We start from the raw sequence: 18,231 nt of genomic DNA on the forward strand, positions 1-18,231 counted from the left end.
TAAAATGTAATTATAGGCTGCTAACATCTGCTTTAACTTTTCAATAACTTTTAATAAAAAATAAAAGCACCTTCACCACTATCAAAAACAAACTCATGATATCATTCTAACTCTAGGCAGAAACTAAATATTTTCTTAATACATTGAATACTGGAAATGAGTCGACAAGAGATTCTTAAAATGTTACCAAATAATTTCTAAAGCCTTGCAGCAGGGATATAAGGGCACTATACACATATTTATCTAGTCATTACATATTTATTGACCACCTATAGTAGGTGAGGTACTAAGCTTAGTGCTGAAAAGTTACTCACAATTATTGTGCAAGTTAAGTCCTAGTGTTTTATATGCATTACTCCATTTAATCCTTGTAACAACTTAGGACATGGGTACATATATTGAAAATATATTAGAAAAAATTAATACATCTTGGTTTCAAATGTTAAGTTTCAGGATGAAAGGTCCAATTTTTTATTTTTATTTTTTTCCGAGATGGAGTCTCACCCCATCACCCAGGCTGGAGTGCAATGGCATGATCTTGGCTCACTGCAACTTCCGCGTCCCAGGTTCAAGTGATTCTCCTGCCCCAGCCTCCTGAGTAGCTGGGATTACAGGCACATGCTACTACACCCAGCTAATTTTTTTTTTTGTATCTTTAGTAGAGATGGAGTTTCACCATGTTGGCCAGGCTGATCTCGAACTCTTGACCTGGTGATAAGCCCGCCTCGGCCTTACAAAGTGCTGGGATTACAGGCGTGAGCCACCGCGCCGAGCCAGTCCAACGTTTTAAAAGCTCATGTTAGCCATCCATCATGAAACTTAAATTAACATGTAGGTACTGATATTTCAAACAGAACTTGAACATATTCTAGGAAATATTGGGTACAATTTTCTTACTAGTTTGTACTTATTTTTTTCTTCATAAAACTTTTTTTATTCAAAAAAGCAATGGACATTTTTGTCAGCAAATTTTGTCCAAATTAGAATAAAAGATTCTTCTTCACAAATATACAAGATAATGAATATGCAGAATAAAAATGACAAGATTCCTTTTTTCTTTTTTTTTTCTCTCTATTGTTTAAAGCAATATTTCTAAATTCAGTATCAGTATCAATTCACTCACCAGGAGGAGGGGGTGGGGGTGGTATTGGACTCTCAGGAGCACAGTCATCTATATTAAGTGGTTCTACCCGGTGGTTCCTTTTAATTCTTAGTTTCTTAGTTTTCTTTCTACCATTAGCTACAAGAATATAAACATGAAACTTCATATCTTTATGAAAAAGTGAACTTTTATAATAGAAAACAAAGAATACAACAAAAATATTGATATTATTAACAAAAAACATCTTGACTATTCAACTTTGGAAATTGTTACAATAATCAAATGTGTATTTGCATTTACTAAGAATATATTTTTTAAGTGATAGCTTATTGAATGAATGAATGGCCAATGAATATGATACAAAGAGCCAAAATTCTACATTTGAATTTCTGAGAGGTTTTTCAGAATACAAAAAAAAGTCATATGAAACAAATATAATTGTCTAATTGCAAGAGTTTCCATGAAATTCATAATAATCTGGGAAAATAAGCTACTCATTACTGTGTCACTCAGTATATTTGATTTTTTTCAGTGGACTATGTAGAATGATTCTAGGTATGAACAGTCCAAAAATAATCCCTTGAAATGTGACATAAAAGGCCCTAAACAAATCTAAACATGTTACTTATTTAAAATAACCCCTACAAGACTATGCACGGCAGCTCACACCTGTAATCCTAGCACTTTGGGAGGTTGAAGTAGGAGGAATGCGAGAGCCCAGGAGTCAAAAGAATGGTCTGGGCAACATAACGAGACCGCATCTCTATGGAAAAAACTAAAAAGGATGGCTTTGTTTTCATGTGCCTGTAGTCCCAAGTATTCAGGAGGCTAAGGCAGAAGAATCATTTGGGCCCTGGAGTTCGAGGCTACAGTGAGCGTGATTGTGACATTGCCATCCAGCTTTGGTGACAGAGTGAGACACTAGACACCATCTCAAAAAAAAAAAAAAAAACCAAATAAATAAGTAAATAAATTAAATACCTCCTAAAGAAGGTAGGCCCAATACAATATAAACATGTAACCAAAATCACATTAGAACTAGCAGAATTGAATGTGTTCTTTCTTAAAAAAATTATTTACATATTGTAACTTAAACACATATAAACACTTTAAGGAAATCTGTGTTAATGTATAAATTTTAATAGGGTAAACTAGGATGACACAGTAGTTAACTAAATTTAGAACATCAGTGTTACTGCAATTTTTTTTTTCTCACTCTCCGCTCAGGCTGGAGTGCAGTGGTGCAATCTTGGCTCACTGCAACCTCCACCTCCCAGGTTCAAGTGATTCTTGCATCTCAGGCTCCAGAGTAGCTGGGATTGAAGGCATGTGCCACTACACCCCGCTAATTTTTGTATTTTTTTGTAGAAACGGGCTTTTGCCATGTTGCACAGACTGGTTTTGAACTCCTGACCCAGTGATGTGCACTCCTTGGCTTCCCAAAGTGCTGGGATTACGGGTGTAAGCCACCCTGCCCAGTTGATGTAACTGCAATATTTCAAAATTGCCGCGCGTGCGTGTGTGTGTGTGTGTGTGTGCATGCAATGTACTTTCTAAATGGGAGTTATCTGTAACATAAAATATATACATTATCTGTGAAGCCTACAAAACAAAAAATACAATCACAGAAACAAATTATTATTCTAAATAAATTAGTGTTGTTTGAAACATTTCACTTCATATAAAAACAAATAGGTCTTTGTACAATTAAAGTGGTAAGCCTAACAAATGGAAGAATAGATTCACAAGATGTGGAAGAATACAACCACCAAATGGTACTTTCAGGCAGGCAGTAGTTCAGGGTCATGGAAAAGCACAGGATATGGATCAGATGATCTGGACTGGGGTCTCAGCTTACACAGACAGGATATATGATCTTAAGTTACTCAACCTCTTCAAGTCCCTGGTTTCTTCATATATATAATGGAATACTATATCCCTGGGATTGCTATGTTAAATAACAAAATATTATGTTGAATAATATAGCGCATCCAAAGGCATGTTTTAAAGTATAAAATATATTAGTTATTATTACAATTACATGATTTACTATCTGAGATCTCCCTGTGCTATATTTTCAAATCATTTGCCAAAATTACTTTGCTCTTTAACAAGCAGAAGAGAACTATTTAAAAACTTAGAGACCACCGTAATAGGTCTACTTCCTTTTTAACGCGGCTGACAGTTATATGGGTATAAATATGACTGCCCTAACTTCCCAACTGACAAAAAGTATAACTTTCAAATCTAATATTTTCATCCAGCAAAATATCCATGTTAGCTAATCTGTATCTCAGGAATTGAAATCTTATTTTCATAAGCCCGGTGATACTATAAAAATGTCTTATAAAGAAAGAAGCCATATTAATAACTACAAATGTCAAGGAAGCAACGATCCCAGGGCATCTCTCATGTGGCTGACACTGCCAGGAGTAGAGTTATTTTCTAAGTAACCCTAAAAGTCTTGTGAATAAAGACAATGTTTATCTGCATTTCAGAGATGAAGAAACTAAAGAATGTTATATAACAACGTATATCTAGTAGATAAGAGAGTCAAGATTCTATCCCAAGTTGTCTGATTCCAAATGCAGGCTATATCCCTACCATACCAAAAATCATGAACGTTCTGTTATATAACATAGCCAGTTAGAAAAAGAAAAGCAATTATTAGTTGAAGATTTTTTATATTAAAATAAGAGAAAAAATGGCTACTTGACATTTTAAAAATGTTCTACTGATTATGTTTGCAACCTACAGCAATAGCCAGTCAATAAAGGAAATGATGCTGATGTAGCATTTATGAGCCTTAAAAAACAAACAAAAAAAACTTAAGATGTTAAATTTATTCCAAGAATTCTTGAGAGCTATGCTGTATCCCAAATTTATGAAAATAAAATTAAAAATGGAATTTTCTGCTGAAATCCTTATAAGTTACAAAGGACCACATTTTAAGTCATCATGGAAAAACATGTTAGGAACAAACTGGCTGAATAATAAAAGACCTTGAGAAAATCATGGTAAATATGGCATTGAAGACAGAAAAATATTGCAGTACTCGTTTATAAAAACAAACATAAAAAATGAGATGAAGTGTAAGTTTTATTTATATATACATAAGATAATTACTTTAAATAACTAGATTACCTGATTCCAACGATGGCCGGTCTGTCTCATCTTCATTCTCTAACTGCTGTGTTAATGCCTCCTTATAATTTTCTACTAGTCCAAATTCATTACTTTTTTGGCCATTGTCATTAACCTGGCCTTCTGTCTCTATTTGCTCATGCTCCATTTTATGTTTCAGGTAGCAGCCATCACTGTCTTTCTCCATTTTTTGCTTTTTTTTCTCTCTTTCCAGTTTTCTTTCATTCTAACAAAAAATAAAATACATTATCTTTACTATGATGGTTTTATCTAAGATAGTTTTAAGGGAGAAATCAAATACCTTAACAGCATTCTGTAACTTCAAGGACACTGTGAGGTGCCTATTTTAAAAATGATTTCAAGAATACATCATTAAAAGATGCCAAATGTCAAACCTTCAGTAAACACAGAACGTATAATGAAAGAAAACAAATATTACCAGTAATTCCACAAACTAGAGATGACTACTATTCATCTGTATTATTCGGTATATAATCTATTCAGTATATAATCACTAAGAGATGATTTTCTCTGCCAACCCCCACATGTACATACACACATCCTGTACAGACATACATCACCCAGAAACATACATAAATGTATGTATCTATATGTATCTATATATACATTTACAAATACATATAGATTATGTATTTGTTTAAACAAAAAAGAAAGTTTTTATTGAAGAACATACATTTCTTTCCATGCCAATGAATATATGAAGTGCTCAGAACAGTGCCTTACACATAGTAAATGCTACATAAATATTAGCTACAATTATTTTCAATTATATTATTATGTTGAATGTTTATAGTATACCAATTCTGTATCAATGAACAAATAATTTATTTCCAATTTTTCACTATTTTAAGAAATAGAATCACTCTAATAGCTTTTTTTTCTTTTTTTTTTTTTTATTAAATTGCTAACAGTAGAACTATTGAGTCAGTGGGTAGGCAAATTTTAAAATGTCACATATAGTCACAAACTTCCCTTCAGAAAAACTGAATCAATGTACACCCAGGCAAAGGGTTGGGACAGTGATTTTTTTCTACATCATATTCAATACCACATATCATGATTGACCTTTTACATCTCTGCCATATTAATACATATTTTTATCTTAGTGTTATTTTCATTTGAGTTTAAGCTAAAATTTTTATTGCTAGCAAGAATGAACTATTATTGACTTTTTTTTTTCTTTTTTTTTTGAGACAGAGTCTTGCTCTGTCGCCCGGGCTGGAGTGCAGTGGCGCGATCTCAGCTCATTCCGCCCCTCCAGGTTTAAGCAATTCTCTGCCTCAGTCTCTGGAGTAGCTGCGATTACAGGCACGTGCCACCACATCTGGCTAATTTTTTGTATTTTTAGTAGAGATGGGTTTTCATCATCTTGGCCAGGCTGGTCTTGAACTCCTGACCTCGTGATCCACCTACCTCGGCCTCCCAAAGTGCTGGGATTACAGGCGTGAGCCACCACGCCCAGCCACTTATTGACATTTTAAATGTTTTTTTTAGGAAACTGGTAACCCAATGCCCACTTTTCTATTAGATTCTCATTATTTTCATAGTAATTTGTAAGAGTTATTTTGTGCATACGTGTCACTAGGACTAGTCACAGAGCCTCATGAGACTATGCGTTCTATTTTTCACTAGAGTTTATTTCATTTTTGCTTTTTAACTTTGTAGAATAGCTCTTTTAAAATTGGGTAATATAAGATCTATCTGCCTTTTTCCTTTATGATTTGTGGCTTGATTGTCCTGCTTTGAAATGTTTTCCTCCTTGGCCGGGCGCGGTGGCTTAAGCCTGTAATCCCAGCACTTTGGGAGGCCGAGACGGGCGGATCACGAGGTCAGGAGATCGAGACCATCCTGGCTAACACGGTGAAACCACGTCTCTACTAAAAAAATACAAAAAATTAGCCGGGCGAGATGGCGGGCGCCTGTAGTCCCAGCTACTCGGGAGGCTGAGGCGAGAGAATGGCGTAAACCCAGGAGGCGGAGCTTGCAGTGAGCTGAGATCCGGCCACTGCACTCCAGCCTGGGCGACACAGCGAGACTCCGTCTCAAAAGAAATGTTTTCCTCCTCCAAGCACATATAAAGACTTAACTATATTATCTACTAGTAACTTGAAGACTTTCACTTTTTAAAACATATTTAAATTTTTGATACTTTTGGAATTTAACTGGGTATACAATATTCAATCATTTTCGTTTTTCTAAATGGTTAAGTTGTTCTATTATTCTTTTCTCTCAGATTTGAAATGTTATCTTTATCTTGTACTAAAATGCTCATACATAATTAGGTTTATTACTATTTGTTCCATTGATCTGTCTATCTCTTCTAGAACCAATACCTTCCAATATCTCACCATTTTAATTATCCGCGGTAATAATCAAAAAAAGTTAGGTGCTTCTGTACCAAGAAACATGCTAAAAAAGTTTTGTGGGGAAAAAAAGAAAATCGGTATGTTTAAAAAAAGAAAATATATATATATATAGCTAATTTGTTTTTATTTCTTTACTGGCCATCTTCTTAAAATTATTATAGTTTCAAAGCATAAGTGTACTTTCCCCATGCCACTTATTAATTTGGGAACTTCCTGTATGTGATATACTATGTCGTACACCACTATTATTCACTTCTATACATTGTGGAAAATACGGTGCTGGGAGAAGCACTAGAGCCTTCTACATAATTTATACCCATGGTACTATAAAATAATTAGCCATTCTTTATAAAGCAAGACTTATTATACACAGAGAATAATTGATGTTTCAAAGTAAAAAGCACAACTTGACCTCTCTCAATATTTTTAAAAGAACATAAAACAAAACTTGACAAATATAATATCTGATAGAATGGAGACAAAACAATAGCTCATGCTATTAAGATGGTCTTACTATAATTAGAAAAGCACATATTTAGGGTGAATGCAATGAGGTTAATGAAAGATTGAATACAATTAAACCTCCTGGTATCCAAGCAACTTAAAAACAAATGTCTCATATTACCAACTATTTTGCAAAATAAAGCAATACCAAAACTATCCAATCATCTTCTTACCTGCGGAGCTGCCTCCCTCCTCAGTAGCAGCCCCAAGGAAATTTAAACAATCATCCACCTTTCCAGATGAGCACCTGTGTGGAAGGAGGTAGTGACAGAGGAAGAGGAATGGGGAATACACAGGCAGGACCAGGACGTCAGCCTAAGGTTTAGGAAGCACTGCCTCAGAAGAGGCATGGCTGCTGCCAGCCATAAAAGCAGAGCCAATGCAAACTCTGGACACGAGCAGAAAATGAAAACAAAGACACAGATACACATACACACACACACACAACCCCTTAACTTCTTCATAATTAAAATCTACAAATTAATGTTGGTAAAATTTCTGATCTAAAATGGAAATAAATGATGTTCAGATATAGGAGAATTTATTGCAGTTTCAAACATCCTTAAGTATCCTGGAAAAACAGAAAATTGTTTATGTACTCTAATGCATTCTAAATAAATATTACAAATGGGCAGTAACAGCAATACAGAAACACAGAAAATGTAAATAAGAGTAAATATATTATTACTATATGAAATAAATGACAAAATAGATTTATCAACACAGCAACTACAATAATTGCTACAGTCAACTTTTATTTATTGTCATTTAATTCTGAAATCATATTCCCCCTTTTACACTAGATTCAAAGGTAATTTAAGAGTAAGACAAATCAGTAAACCTTTCATCAGTCTCTCATCTCCAATTTCTTATAGAAATAATCTCTCTGAAGAAACACTTCTGTTTCCCTGCCTCCTTTCCCAACTTTCCATCTTCTTTTCCAAGCTCCAACTTAAGATACAAAAATTACATTTGCCATCATTCATACCTCAATGATTACAGATGCTATTGGCTGGAAAGGATTCGTTGGTTCTGGGTCCAATTCAGCCAGACTACCGGTTCCATCGAGTTCAGCCTGCTCTTGTTCATTTTGTTTTCTATTGTTCGAGGAAAAATAATTGAAATTACCTTTGAGAAAGGGCTGAACCATGTTTAAAAAAACTGCAATAGGTATAAGGCTATTACATGTAGTAATTTAAATATCTAGACATGGTTTTCAATTACTGAGAGCATTTCAAAAATCCTTATGCAGGCAAGAGGCTTCTTCCCCACTATGTAAAGACTAATCACCTCAATTTTTAAAAATGCTGATAAAAATGACATTTCTTATGACCGACTTCTTAATATCAACAGTGCAATTATTCTTCCATGTGCCAAGGGTATTACTGATCAACTTATTAATTACCGTCCAAAATCAATGCTGTCCTCTTTACTGGTGTTAACAAATAGTAATTATTCTTATTACTCTTTTCTTAAGGGCCAAGTCTTCTTTATAAAACTAGGAAAACATTCCTTCAACTCAACCTATGTTTTTACTTCTGCATAAACATGTTTCTTGTTTAGTATAAAAGGATAAAAGACTAGAATATCTATAGTTTGATTCTATAGAAGTACATGACAGAGTAGTAATATAAAATATTTTATCAAGTTGTATATCATATTTGAACTACATAACTTCCATAGTAGTGTTGAGTGGCTATAAAAATAAGTTACTGTATGTATCATTCAGATTAAATAAGTATTTCCATATTAGTTACCACTGAACATTTACTATCTCTGTGATTTATAGTTAATGTTGTTACATATATGATGAGTAATGTTATTAAGATGAGCAGCTAGCCAGGCGCCGTGGCTCACGCCTGTAATCCCAGCACTTTGGGAGGCTGAGGCGGGTGGATCACGAGGTCAGGAGTTTGAGACCAGCCTAATTGACATGGTGAAACCCTGTCTCAACTGAAAATACAAAATTAGCTGGGTGTGGTGGCACATGCCTGTTATCCCAATTACTCAGGAGGCTGAGGCCGGAGAATCGCTTGAACCCAGGAGATGGAGGTTGCAGTAGGCTGAGATTGTGCTGTTGCACTCCAGCCTGGGCAACAAAAGCAAAATTCCGTCTCAAAAGAAAAAAAGATGAGCAGCCAAAGACCAAAAAAAAAAAAAAAAAAATATAAATATTGTGGATTTTTAACTGGACTGTAAGTACAGTATAGCAATGTAAATGTTCATTACCATAATATTTACTAGCTGTGTTGTAGATGGAAATACATATCCTTTTATTATGAACCTAGGAAGCCAAGATTTGGAGATTTGCAATTTACTACTTCTGTGACTTTGGACCTGGATCTTTGAGCCTTAGCTTTCCCACAAATGTGAATAAAAATAACCACTTCAGAGAGCTGTTTCAAGGGTCAGATAAAGTAATATATGTGAGACCACTCTGTGAATGAATTTTCTCACAAGATAGTCATTGTTATCAATGTTATTCATTAGTAAGCAAATTCAGGAATACAGTATTAATATATTATTTTTACTTGGCATGTGTTACTGTTTTTCAAACACTACAAATGACTATCTGAACCAATTAGATTGGATTTAGTGAAGTAAAAAGGTTGTTTTTCATCACCCGTCTCCGAATGTCAATTTACTTTTAATTATGGAATACTGGCTCAACAGGAGAGGTCTCCTCAAGAGGAGAGGTCTCAGACCACAACTGGCATGGATAAGGAGAAAGAAAGAAAGGGTAAGGAGTACTAGAAAAGCCTGCCATAACATGATCTAGAATATCATTATGGAAAAGGCAAAAACATTTAAAAAGTTACTAACATTAGATTTCTTTTATCCAACTCAATTTTTTTGTTGCTTCTATTTTTATTTTCTTAGTGGAGGAAAAGGAGTTTTCACATAAGTATGGCCATATAGTTAATTTTTATAAATATTATATATAAAAGGTATACTTACATGCATGATTGGTTGTACTGAGCTTTATATGATAAAAATAGATACTAAGAAAAAAACAGATTCTCACAGGAACTCAAACCTTGTATCAACAGCTGCCAAAATCATTCACTCTAATCTGTTTTTTATATAAAGAGATCCCCGATGAATGACATGTTCATATTATTGAGCACTTGGGGATAGAGAGTCATTTCTATAAATATTTCTTTAAGTCCTATCGATGAATTAAATGAAAAATATCAGTTATCAGAGGATTGCCTTCACAGTATAAGAAAGCTCCTCATAATGGGGTCACCAAGGGTAGTAGGTTCTTGCCCACTGGGCTACAATTATGTTAATCTACACAGAAGGCCAGATGGAAAGCAACTTTGGATCAGATTTTGCTTGAGTTGAATGATCCTCTATCAGCTCACCTTCTATCCTTGCTGAAACTAAAAATGTTCCTCAGTCTCAACGTTATTGACATATTAAGCCTGATAATTCTTTTTTTTTTTTTTTTTTTTTTTTTTTTTTTGAGACGGAGTCTCGCTCTGTCACCCGGCTGGAGTGCAGTGGCCAGATCTCAGCTCACTGCAAGCTCCGCCTCCCGGGTTCACGCCATTCTCCTGCCTCAGCCTCTCAAGTAGCTGGGACTACAGGCGCCGCCACCTCGCCCGGCTAGTTTTTTTTTTTTTTTTTTTTTTGTATTTTTAGTAGAGACGGGGTTTCACCGTGTTAGCCAGGATGGTCTCGATCTCCTGACCTCGTGATCCGCCCGTCTCGGCCTCCCAAAGTGCTGGGATTACAGGCTTGAGCCACCGCGCCCGGCCCTGATAATTCTTTGTTGTGGGAGACCGTCCTGTTTGTCATAGGTCGTTCAGCTGCATCCCTGGCCTCTACCCAATAGCCGAGTAGTACTCCACCCCTCCCCCTAGTGGTGAAAACTAAAAATGTCTCCAGACACTGCCAAATGTTAAAAACTACCCTGTGCATTGAGAACCACTGCACTAAAGACACCCATAAGAAATCAGAGATAAAAATTCAAAACTCTGGAAGGCAATGGTTACATAAGGAGTAAATTTAACTACTATACAATCTCCAGAAAAATTAGGAATCTATCACCCAAACTTGTATAGAAAAAGATCCATAGAAATACAAAATTTACCTAGTGTCTTCCTTCATATAGAAAGAAGAAACTGAACAGATAAAACTAACAACTAATTCATCAGATTCTTATGTTTTTGATTCTTCAAATGCACCTTGGTGCGAAATTAATCTACTTACCTTTCTTCTCGTAATTTTCGCACCCGTTCAGCTCTTTCTTGTTTCTTTTGTTCCTCAAGAGCACGCTGTTCTGTTGTATCTTTTTGGATGCGTTCATTTAAGGCATCAAAGTCTCTTGCAATAACATGTAGCAGCCAAAAAAGGCCTTTTTTAATGGACTTGTCAATTTTCTTTCCATACCCCGAGATTGCTGAACATGGTTCCTAAAACAGAAATTTATTTGACTAAAAGATTAAAAGGTCTCCACACAAATCTATTCATAAACCATTAAGTATAATTAATGGCAAATCAAAATTAAGCTATTTAAGTTAATGATATGAAGCATCTGCTTATTTAACTTCCAAAACATAGCATTGCAATGATTATTAACATTAGTATATAGGACTTAAAATATTTTACAGATAACATCTGTACACTATGTGAGATATTATAAAGAGGGTGATAGTGCCACTTACAATATTAGAAGAAAACATTTAATTGCCATAAAAAAAACCTCTATTTATTAAAAATTCCAGGAAGTTTTAATTCCTTATACTAAAATCTACAGCAGTAAACATCCATAAGATTGACAGGCTAATGTTTTTTGAAACCAAAATAAATTATTAAATCCACTTTCGATCTTCCTTACGACTGTATGACATCTCTCCTGATATGATTTATCTTTTCTTTTTCTGTTTTTTAGAGACAATGTCTCATTCTGTTGCCCAAGCTGGAGTGCAGTGGCTGGATTAGAACTCACTGCAGCCTCAACCTCCCAGGCTCCAGTGGTCTTCCCACCTCAGCCCCCTCAAGTATCTGGGACTACAGGCACACACCACCACACCCAGCTAGTTTTTGTATTTTTTGTAGAGCTAGGGTCTCACTATGTTGCCTAGGGCTGGTCCGAAACTCCTGGGCTCAAGCAATCTGCCTCCTTCAGCCTCCCAAAGTGCTGGGATTATAGGCATGAGCCACCATGCCCAGCAATATAATTTTTCAAAATTAATTATGAATCTCTCATATGTTTAAATGTTATATTTACACTTTTCTTTCCCATTACAAATGTCATACTATGATGTGTTGGCACAGTGCACAGATCCTATCAGCAATATCTTAAAATGCAAATGGGAAGCTCCTTGAAATCATGGAGAGATGGTTCATGGAAATGACAATGAAACAGACAACAAATATTATGGTATTAAGTTATATCAACAGAAAAGTGGGAGTGTGATTTCATAGGTTACAAAAAATTCTTTGAAAAGATTGCCTTTTAACTGCTATCACTTTTATAAAAACCAAGTTATACTGAACCTATTTGAAAGGACAAAAAGTTAAAATTTAAACAAAAAAAAAAACCTTACTATCTGACACAGGCACTTGTGCTCATTGACCAATTTTTCCAGAGATAGACATTCAATGACATCAGCTTCTCCTAATGCTCCTTCTTTATCTTGTTTGTTTGCCAACCTAAAAGATAAATAAAGTACTTTTATGCAGCATATACATAATTGGATGGAAACTTAAAGATATTCTGACCACATTCTTCTTTTTTTTTTTTTTTTGAGACTGAGTCTCACTCTGTTACCCAGGCTGGAGTACAGAGGTGCAATCTTAGCTCACTGCAACCTCCGCCCCCCAGGTTCAAGTGATTCTCCTATCTCAGCCTCCAGAGTAGTTGGGACTACAGGTGTGTGCCACCACACGTGGCTAATTTTTTGTGTTTTTAGTAGAAACTGGGTTTCGCCATTTTGGCCAGGCTGGTCTTGAACTCTTGACCTCAAGTGATCTGCCAACTTCAGTCTCTCAAAGTGCTGGGATTACAGAAGTCAGCCACCATGCCTGGCCTGACCACATTCTTTGATTCCCAAGTTTTAAATCCACTGATTACAGAACACACTAGTTTCTTAAAATGTTTTAGTACCAATTTTGTCATTTTTCCTTTATTATTGCTAAAACAGTTTGTAACTACTGGCCTATAAAAGGAAAATCAAATAAAGAGAAGTGTCAAGAAAACAAACAACAGATCAATATGCCAACAACAAAGCTACAAAACAGAAAAGGAAGAGGACTAATTTCCCCAGGTCACATCTATAAATTATATTCTTACCTTCTTAAAATACAAACCGTAATGTTTTAAATGCCCAAATATTTATTCTGAATTTGTAATATTCGAGCTTATCTACAATTATAATGTGTGAATGTATCCACATAAATGTACAATTTACTGAAGACCCAAGGCCACTTCTAATTGACTTGGCAAAGCACTGGGAATTAAAAAAAAAAAAATTGTACTCAATTAGAGACAAACCGGACACCGACAAAATGAAAAAACAAAATATTCTACAGAAAAACAGGATTTACCACAATATACCACTATTTAATTATAAAACACAGATTTAAAAGTTTAACAAAATACTGCCTTGCTCAAAGTTTGACAGACTCTTTAAGTTAAAAAAAAAAAAATTAAGTACATAGACTAAGACGAACCCCTTAGAAATTATCCAAACTGTGTCATTCTTGCTTATCTACATAACTTCTTTTTTGTATTTCCCAAATTACCATTAAATCTACATACCTTCTGTTTTGCTGCCTGAGTCACATTACTTCACCCAGATATTAAAAAATCATTATTACCATGATACCACTATTACACCTAACAAAATTAACAGTAAGTCTTCAATATTACTTGATTTACTCAATATTCTCCAGTATCATTTTACAAGCGTTATGTTTAAATTCAGAGCCAATATACATTACTTATCACTTACCTCTTTTTGAATCCGTATTACACCTGCCCTCCCTGCTACCACCCCCACAACTCTTTCCCTCCCATGATATTTATTTGTAATTTTTCTTTAGAATTTCCCATATTTGGGATTTGGCTAATACCTTCCTTATACACTTATTTAACATAGCTATCCTATATTTCCCTTATCTGGTGGTAAGAAGCTGGATGAGTTTCAGATGAAATCTTTTTGGCAAGCATATTTCGTAGGTGGTGCTTGTATTCAGGGAGGCATATAATGTCACTTTTATATAATGTCCTGTTTTAGTGGTATAAAATTATTGGATTTACATTTAGCCTGATCCATCCAAAATAAAGTTCTTGATTAATCTTTCACTTAATGATTTTAGCAGCCATTGATGACCTTTACTTAATTCTATTATTTTACCAAAGTTTATGAAACAGTAACTTTTCTAGTTCCATATTCCTTCTGCATTTACTAGCAGGATTCTTGCTAAAAAAGCTTTTACCAACTACTTGGTTGACTCTTAAAACTCACAAAGTCAAGATAAACGTTTGATCCCTTGCCGTTATTTCCTAATTGCCAAAATAATGCATTGATGGCACAGCAACCTCCGAAGGTGATCAGGTTGATTAAAAAAAAAAATCCTATAAATTTAAGGATTACTAGTGCAGTTTTGTTATGTAAACGTATTGCATAGTAGTGCTATATTGCATAGTGGTGAGGTCTGGGCTTTCAGTGTAACCATAAGCTTAATAATGTGCATTGTAGACATTAATTTCTCATCTCTAACACCCCTTCCACCCTCCCACCCGTATCAGTCTCCAATGTCTATTAATCCATACTCCATGTCAATGTGCACACATTATTTAACTTCTACTTATAAGTGAGAACATGCTATATTTAACTGTTTCTGAATTATTTCACTTCAAAAAATGACCTCCAGCTCCATCCACGTTGCTGAAAAAACATGTTTTTTAAATAGTTGAGCAGTATTCCATTGTATGTATGTACAAAACACACATACACACATTTTCTTTAATCATCCATGGAAGGACATTTAGGTTGACTTCGTATCTCTGCTACTGTGAATAATGCTGTGATAAACATCTGAGTTCAGATATCTTGTATAATAATTTCTTTTCCTTTGGATAGGTACCCAGTAGCGAGGCTGCAAGACTGAATGGTAGTTCTTTTTTAGTTCTTTAAGAAATCTCCATACTGGCCGGGGGCGGTGGTTTACGCCTGTAATCCCAGCACTCTGGGAGGCCGAGGTGGGCGGATCACGAGGTCAGGAGGGCGAGACCATCCTGGCTAACACGGTGAAACCCCGTCTCTACTAAAAACACAAAAAATTAGCCGGGCGTGGTGGCGGCGCCTGTAGTCCCGGCTACTCGGGGACAGAGGCAGGAGAATGGCGTGAACCTGGGAGGCGGAACTTGCAGTGAGCGGAGATCCGGCCACTGCACTCCAGCCTGAGAGACAGAGCGAGACTCCGTCTCAAAAAAAAAAAAAAATCTCCGTATTGTTTTCCATAGTGATTGTACTAATTTACATTCCAAGAATGTATAAGCATTCCCTTTTCTACAGGAACATCTCGCGAACATCTGCTATTTTTTAACTTTTTCCTAACAGCTAAAACTTCTGAATGGTGTGAGATGGTATTTCATTGTGGTTTTAATCTGCATTTCTCTGATGATTAGAGATATTGAGCATTTTTTCATATGCTTCTTCGCCATCTGTGTGTCTTCTTTTGAAAAATGACTATTCATGTCTTTTGCACATTTTTAATGGGTTTTTTGTTCTGTGTTGTTGTTGTTGATTTCTTTGTAAATGTTCAGTATTAGTCCCCTCTAGGATGAATAATTTGCAAATATTTCCCCTCATTCTGCAGGCTGTCTGCTCCGCTGGTTACTTCTTTTGCTGTGCACAAGTTTTGCTTAATAATGCAGTCCCATTTGTCTACTCCTAGCTGTGCTGCTTTTGCTTTTGGGGTCTTAGTCATGAACTCTTTGCCTAGACCAAGGTCCAGAAGAGTTTCATCCAAGTTTTCTTCTAGTATTTTTCAGGCCTTACCCGTAAGTCTTTAATCCACCTGAGTTAATTTTTGTAGATGGTGGGAGACAGGATTCCAGTTTCATTCTCCTGCATATGGCAATGCACTTTTCTCAGCATCATTGTACCCATCATCTGGATTCTCTATTCTTTTCCACTGATCTATTCATATATTTTTACACCAGTACCATGCAACTTTGGTTACAGTAACCTTGTAGTATAATTTAAAGTCAGATAAGATGATGCCTTCAGCTTTGTTCTTTTTGCTTAGGGCTGCTTTGGCTATTTGGGCTTTTTGGTGCTTTTTCTTATTTTGAGAGGCATCATTATGAACTAATTTGTTTCAGTTATTGCTCTTTTTAAGGCTCAAAGGTACCCATTTTGAGGCAGTGGGAGTCCCCTTCAGGTCGGCTCTTGGACCCTTTTGTTACAACTCCAACAGTCTTTGATAGCTTCTTTGTGTTCCACTATCAAACAAGGTTACAGACTTGCAATCATCTATTTCCCTAAGAAGTGTTGATCTTTTCAGTGGAAAATGGCATTTTAAAGACCAAAACCTAGGAGTTACAGATATACATTTGCTATTGACTTACTACTGCTTCTAGGCCCTTTCAGTGCACAAAGCTAGGAAATAGAAAAAAAAATCTAATCATGCATTCATGCTGATTTTTTTCATTTCAAATCAACTACCAAGTTTTACTGAGCTTCTTAAATCTTGTTTTTGTTTATTTCTTTGAGACAGGGTCTCACTCTGTTGCCCAGGCTGAAGTGCAGAGGTGTGATGTCAGCCTCTACCTCCCAGGCTCGAACCATCCTCCCACCTCAGCCTCCCAAGTAGGTGGGACTACAGGCGCATACCACTATGCCCAGCTAGTGTTTGAATGTGTTTTTTTGTTTGTTTGTTTGTTTGTTTTAGCAGAGATGGGGTTTCACTATATTCCCCAGTCTGGTCTCAAACTCCTAGGCTCAAACAATCCTCCTGCCTCAGCCTCCTAAAATACTGGGATTACAAGCATGAGCCACTGTGCCCAGCCTTAGATCTTATTTGTATCTCTTTTTACTTATGCTGAAAACTACAGTTTCTAGTAAAATTATCTGTTTTATCCAACTATATATAGGAATTTCAACATAATAATATCAATATTTTTACTAAATATAAGACTACTAAGTGCAGGTTAACATATCTTTGTGGTTATTTTTGTCTCTATGCTATATCCCACTAGAGATGTAAAGTCAATAATACTGCTTTAAAATTACTTAAAACAATACTTCTCTGTGTAGTTTTGCCATCACCTAGATATACACCTAGGTTCATTTCTTTCTAGGTGCTTTTGCATTTTACAGATAGTTTGTGTATTTAAGATTCAATTTCTAAAATATTTATATTGGCCAGGTGTCGTGGCTCACGCCTGTAATCTCAGCACTTTTGGGAGGCCGAGGCGGGTGGATCATTTGTCAGGGGTTCGAGACCAGCTTGGCCAACATGGTGAAACCCTGTCTTTACTGAAAATACAGGAGAGAGAAAAAAAAAAAAAATGAGCCAGGTGTGGTGGTGCGCACCTGTAATCCCAGCTACTCAGGAGGCTGAGGCATGAGAATTTCTTGAACCCAGAAGGCAGAGGTTGCAGTGAGACGAGATTGTGCCACTGCACTCCAGCCTAGGTGACAGAGTGAGACCCTGTCTCAAAAAATGAAAATAAAAATAAATTTATATGGTTCTAAATTCAGAATTATAAAAACCAGGTACAATCAGAAGAACTATTTGCCATCTCTTTGCCTTTTCCTTCCCTTCTCCTATAGGTAACCATTTTCATTCATGTTTAGTTCATCTTCCCATTATTTCTTTTTGAAAATATAAACAAGCATATGGAGAAAATGGTATTTTAAGGACCATAATTTGGGCACTATGGATATTCAATGCTATTGACTGTTTATGTATTTGTGTATATATACAATATTTATATCTACCCTTCCTTTCTTCCTAAAAGTTAGCATATTACATATATATATTCTTACGCAGCATGCTTTTAACAGAAAAGTAAATTTTGAAAGTACCCTGAAGCAGTATAACAAAATCTTCATTATTTTTTATAAT

At 35.6% G+C, this 18,231-nt stretch overlaps 1 protein-coding gene across 6 annotated transcripts in view; it reads right to left on the reverse strand.

Annotated features, from left to right (window-relative positions):
- The window catches only part of ARL13B (ADP ribosylation factor like GTPase 13B), a 72,971-nt gene that overhangs the window by 4,578 nt on the left and 50,162 nt on the right, over positions 1–18,231 (reverse strand). For all 6 annotated transcript variants that reach the window (XM_033211562.1, XM_033211566.1, XM_033211563.1 and 3 more), the window contains 5 exons: positions 12,696–12,801; positions 11,356–11,558; positions 8,126–8,234; positions 4,247–4,472; positions 1,124–1,240 (listed from right to left, as the gene is read on the reverse strand). In XM_033211562.1, coding sequence (XP_033067453.1) covers positions 1,124–1,240; positions 4,247–4,472; positions 8,126–8,234; positions 11,356–11,558; positions 12,696–12,801 — 761 coding nt within the window. The remainder of the gene's footprint in view (positions 1–1,123; positions 1,241–4,246; positions 4,473–8,125; positions 8,235–11,355; positions 11,559–12,695; positions 12,802–18,231) is intronic.

Source organism: Trachypithecus francoisi, unplaced genomic scaffold, assembly GCF_009764315.1.
Source record: "Trachypithecus francoisi isolate TF-2019V2 unplaced genomic scaffold, Tfra_2.0 Lachesis_group0, whole genome shotgun sequence".
Classification (NCBI taxonomy): domain Eukaryota; kingdom Metazoa; phylum Chordata; class Mammalia; order Primates; family Cercopithecidae; genus Trachypithecus; species Trachypithecus francoisi.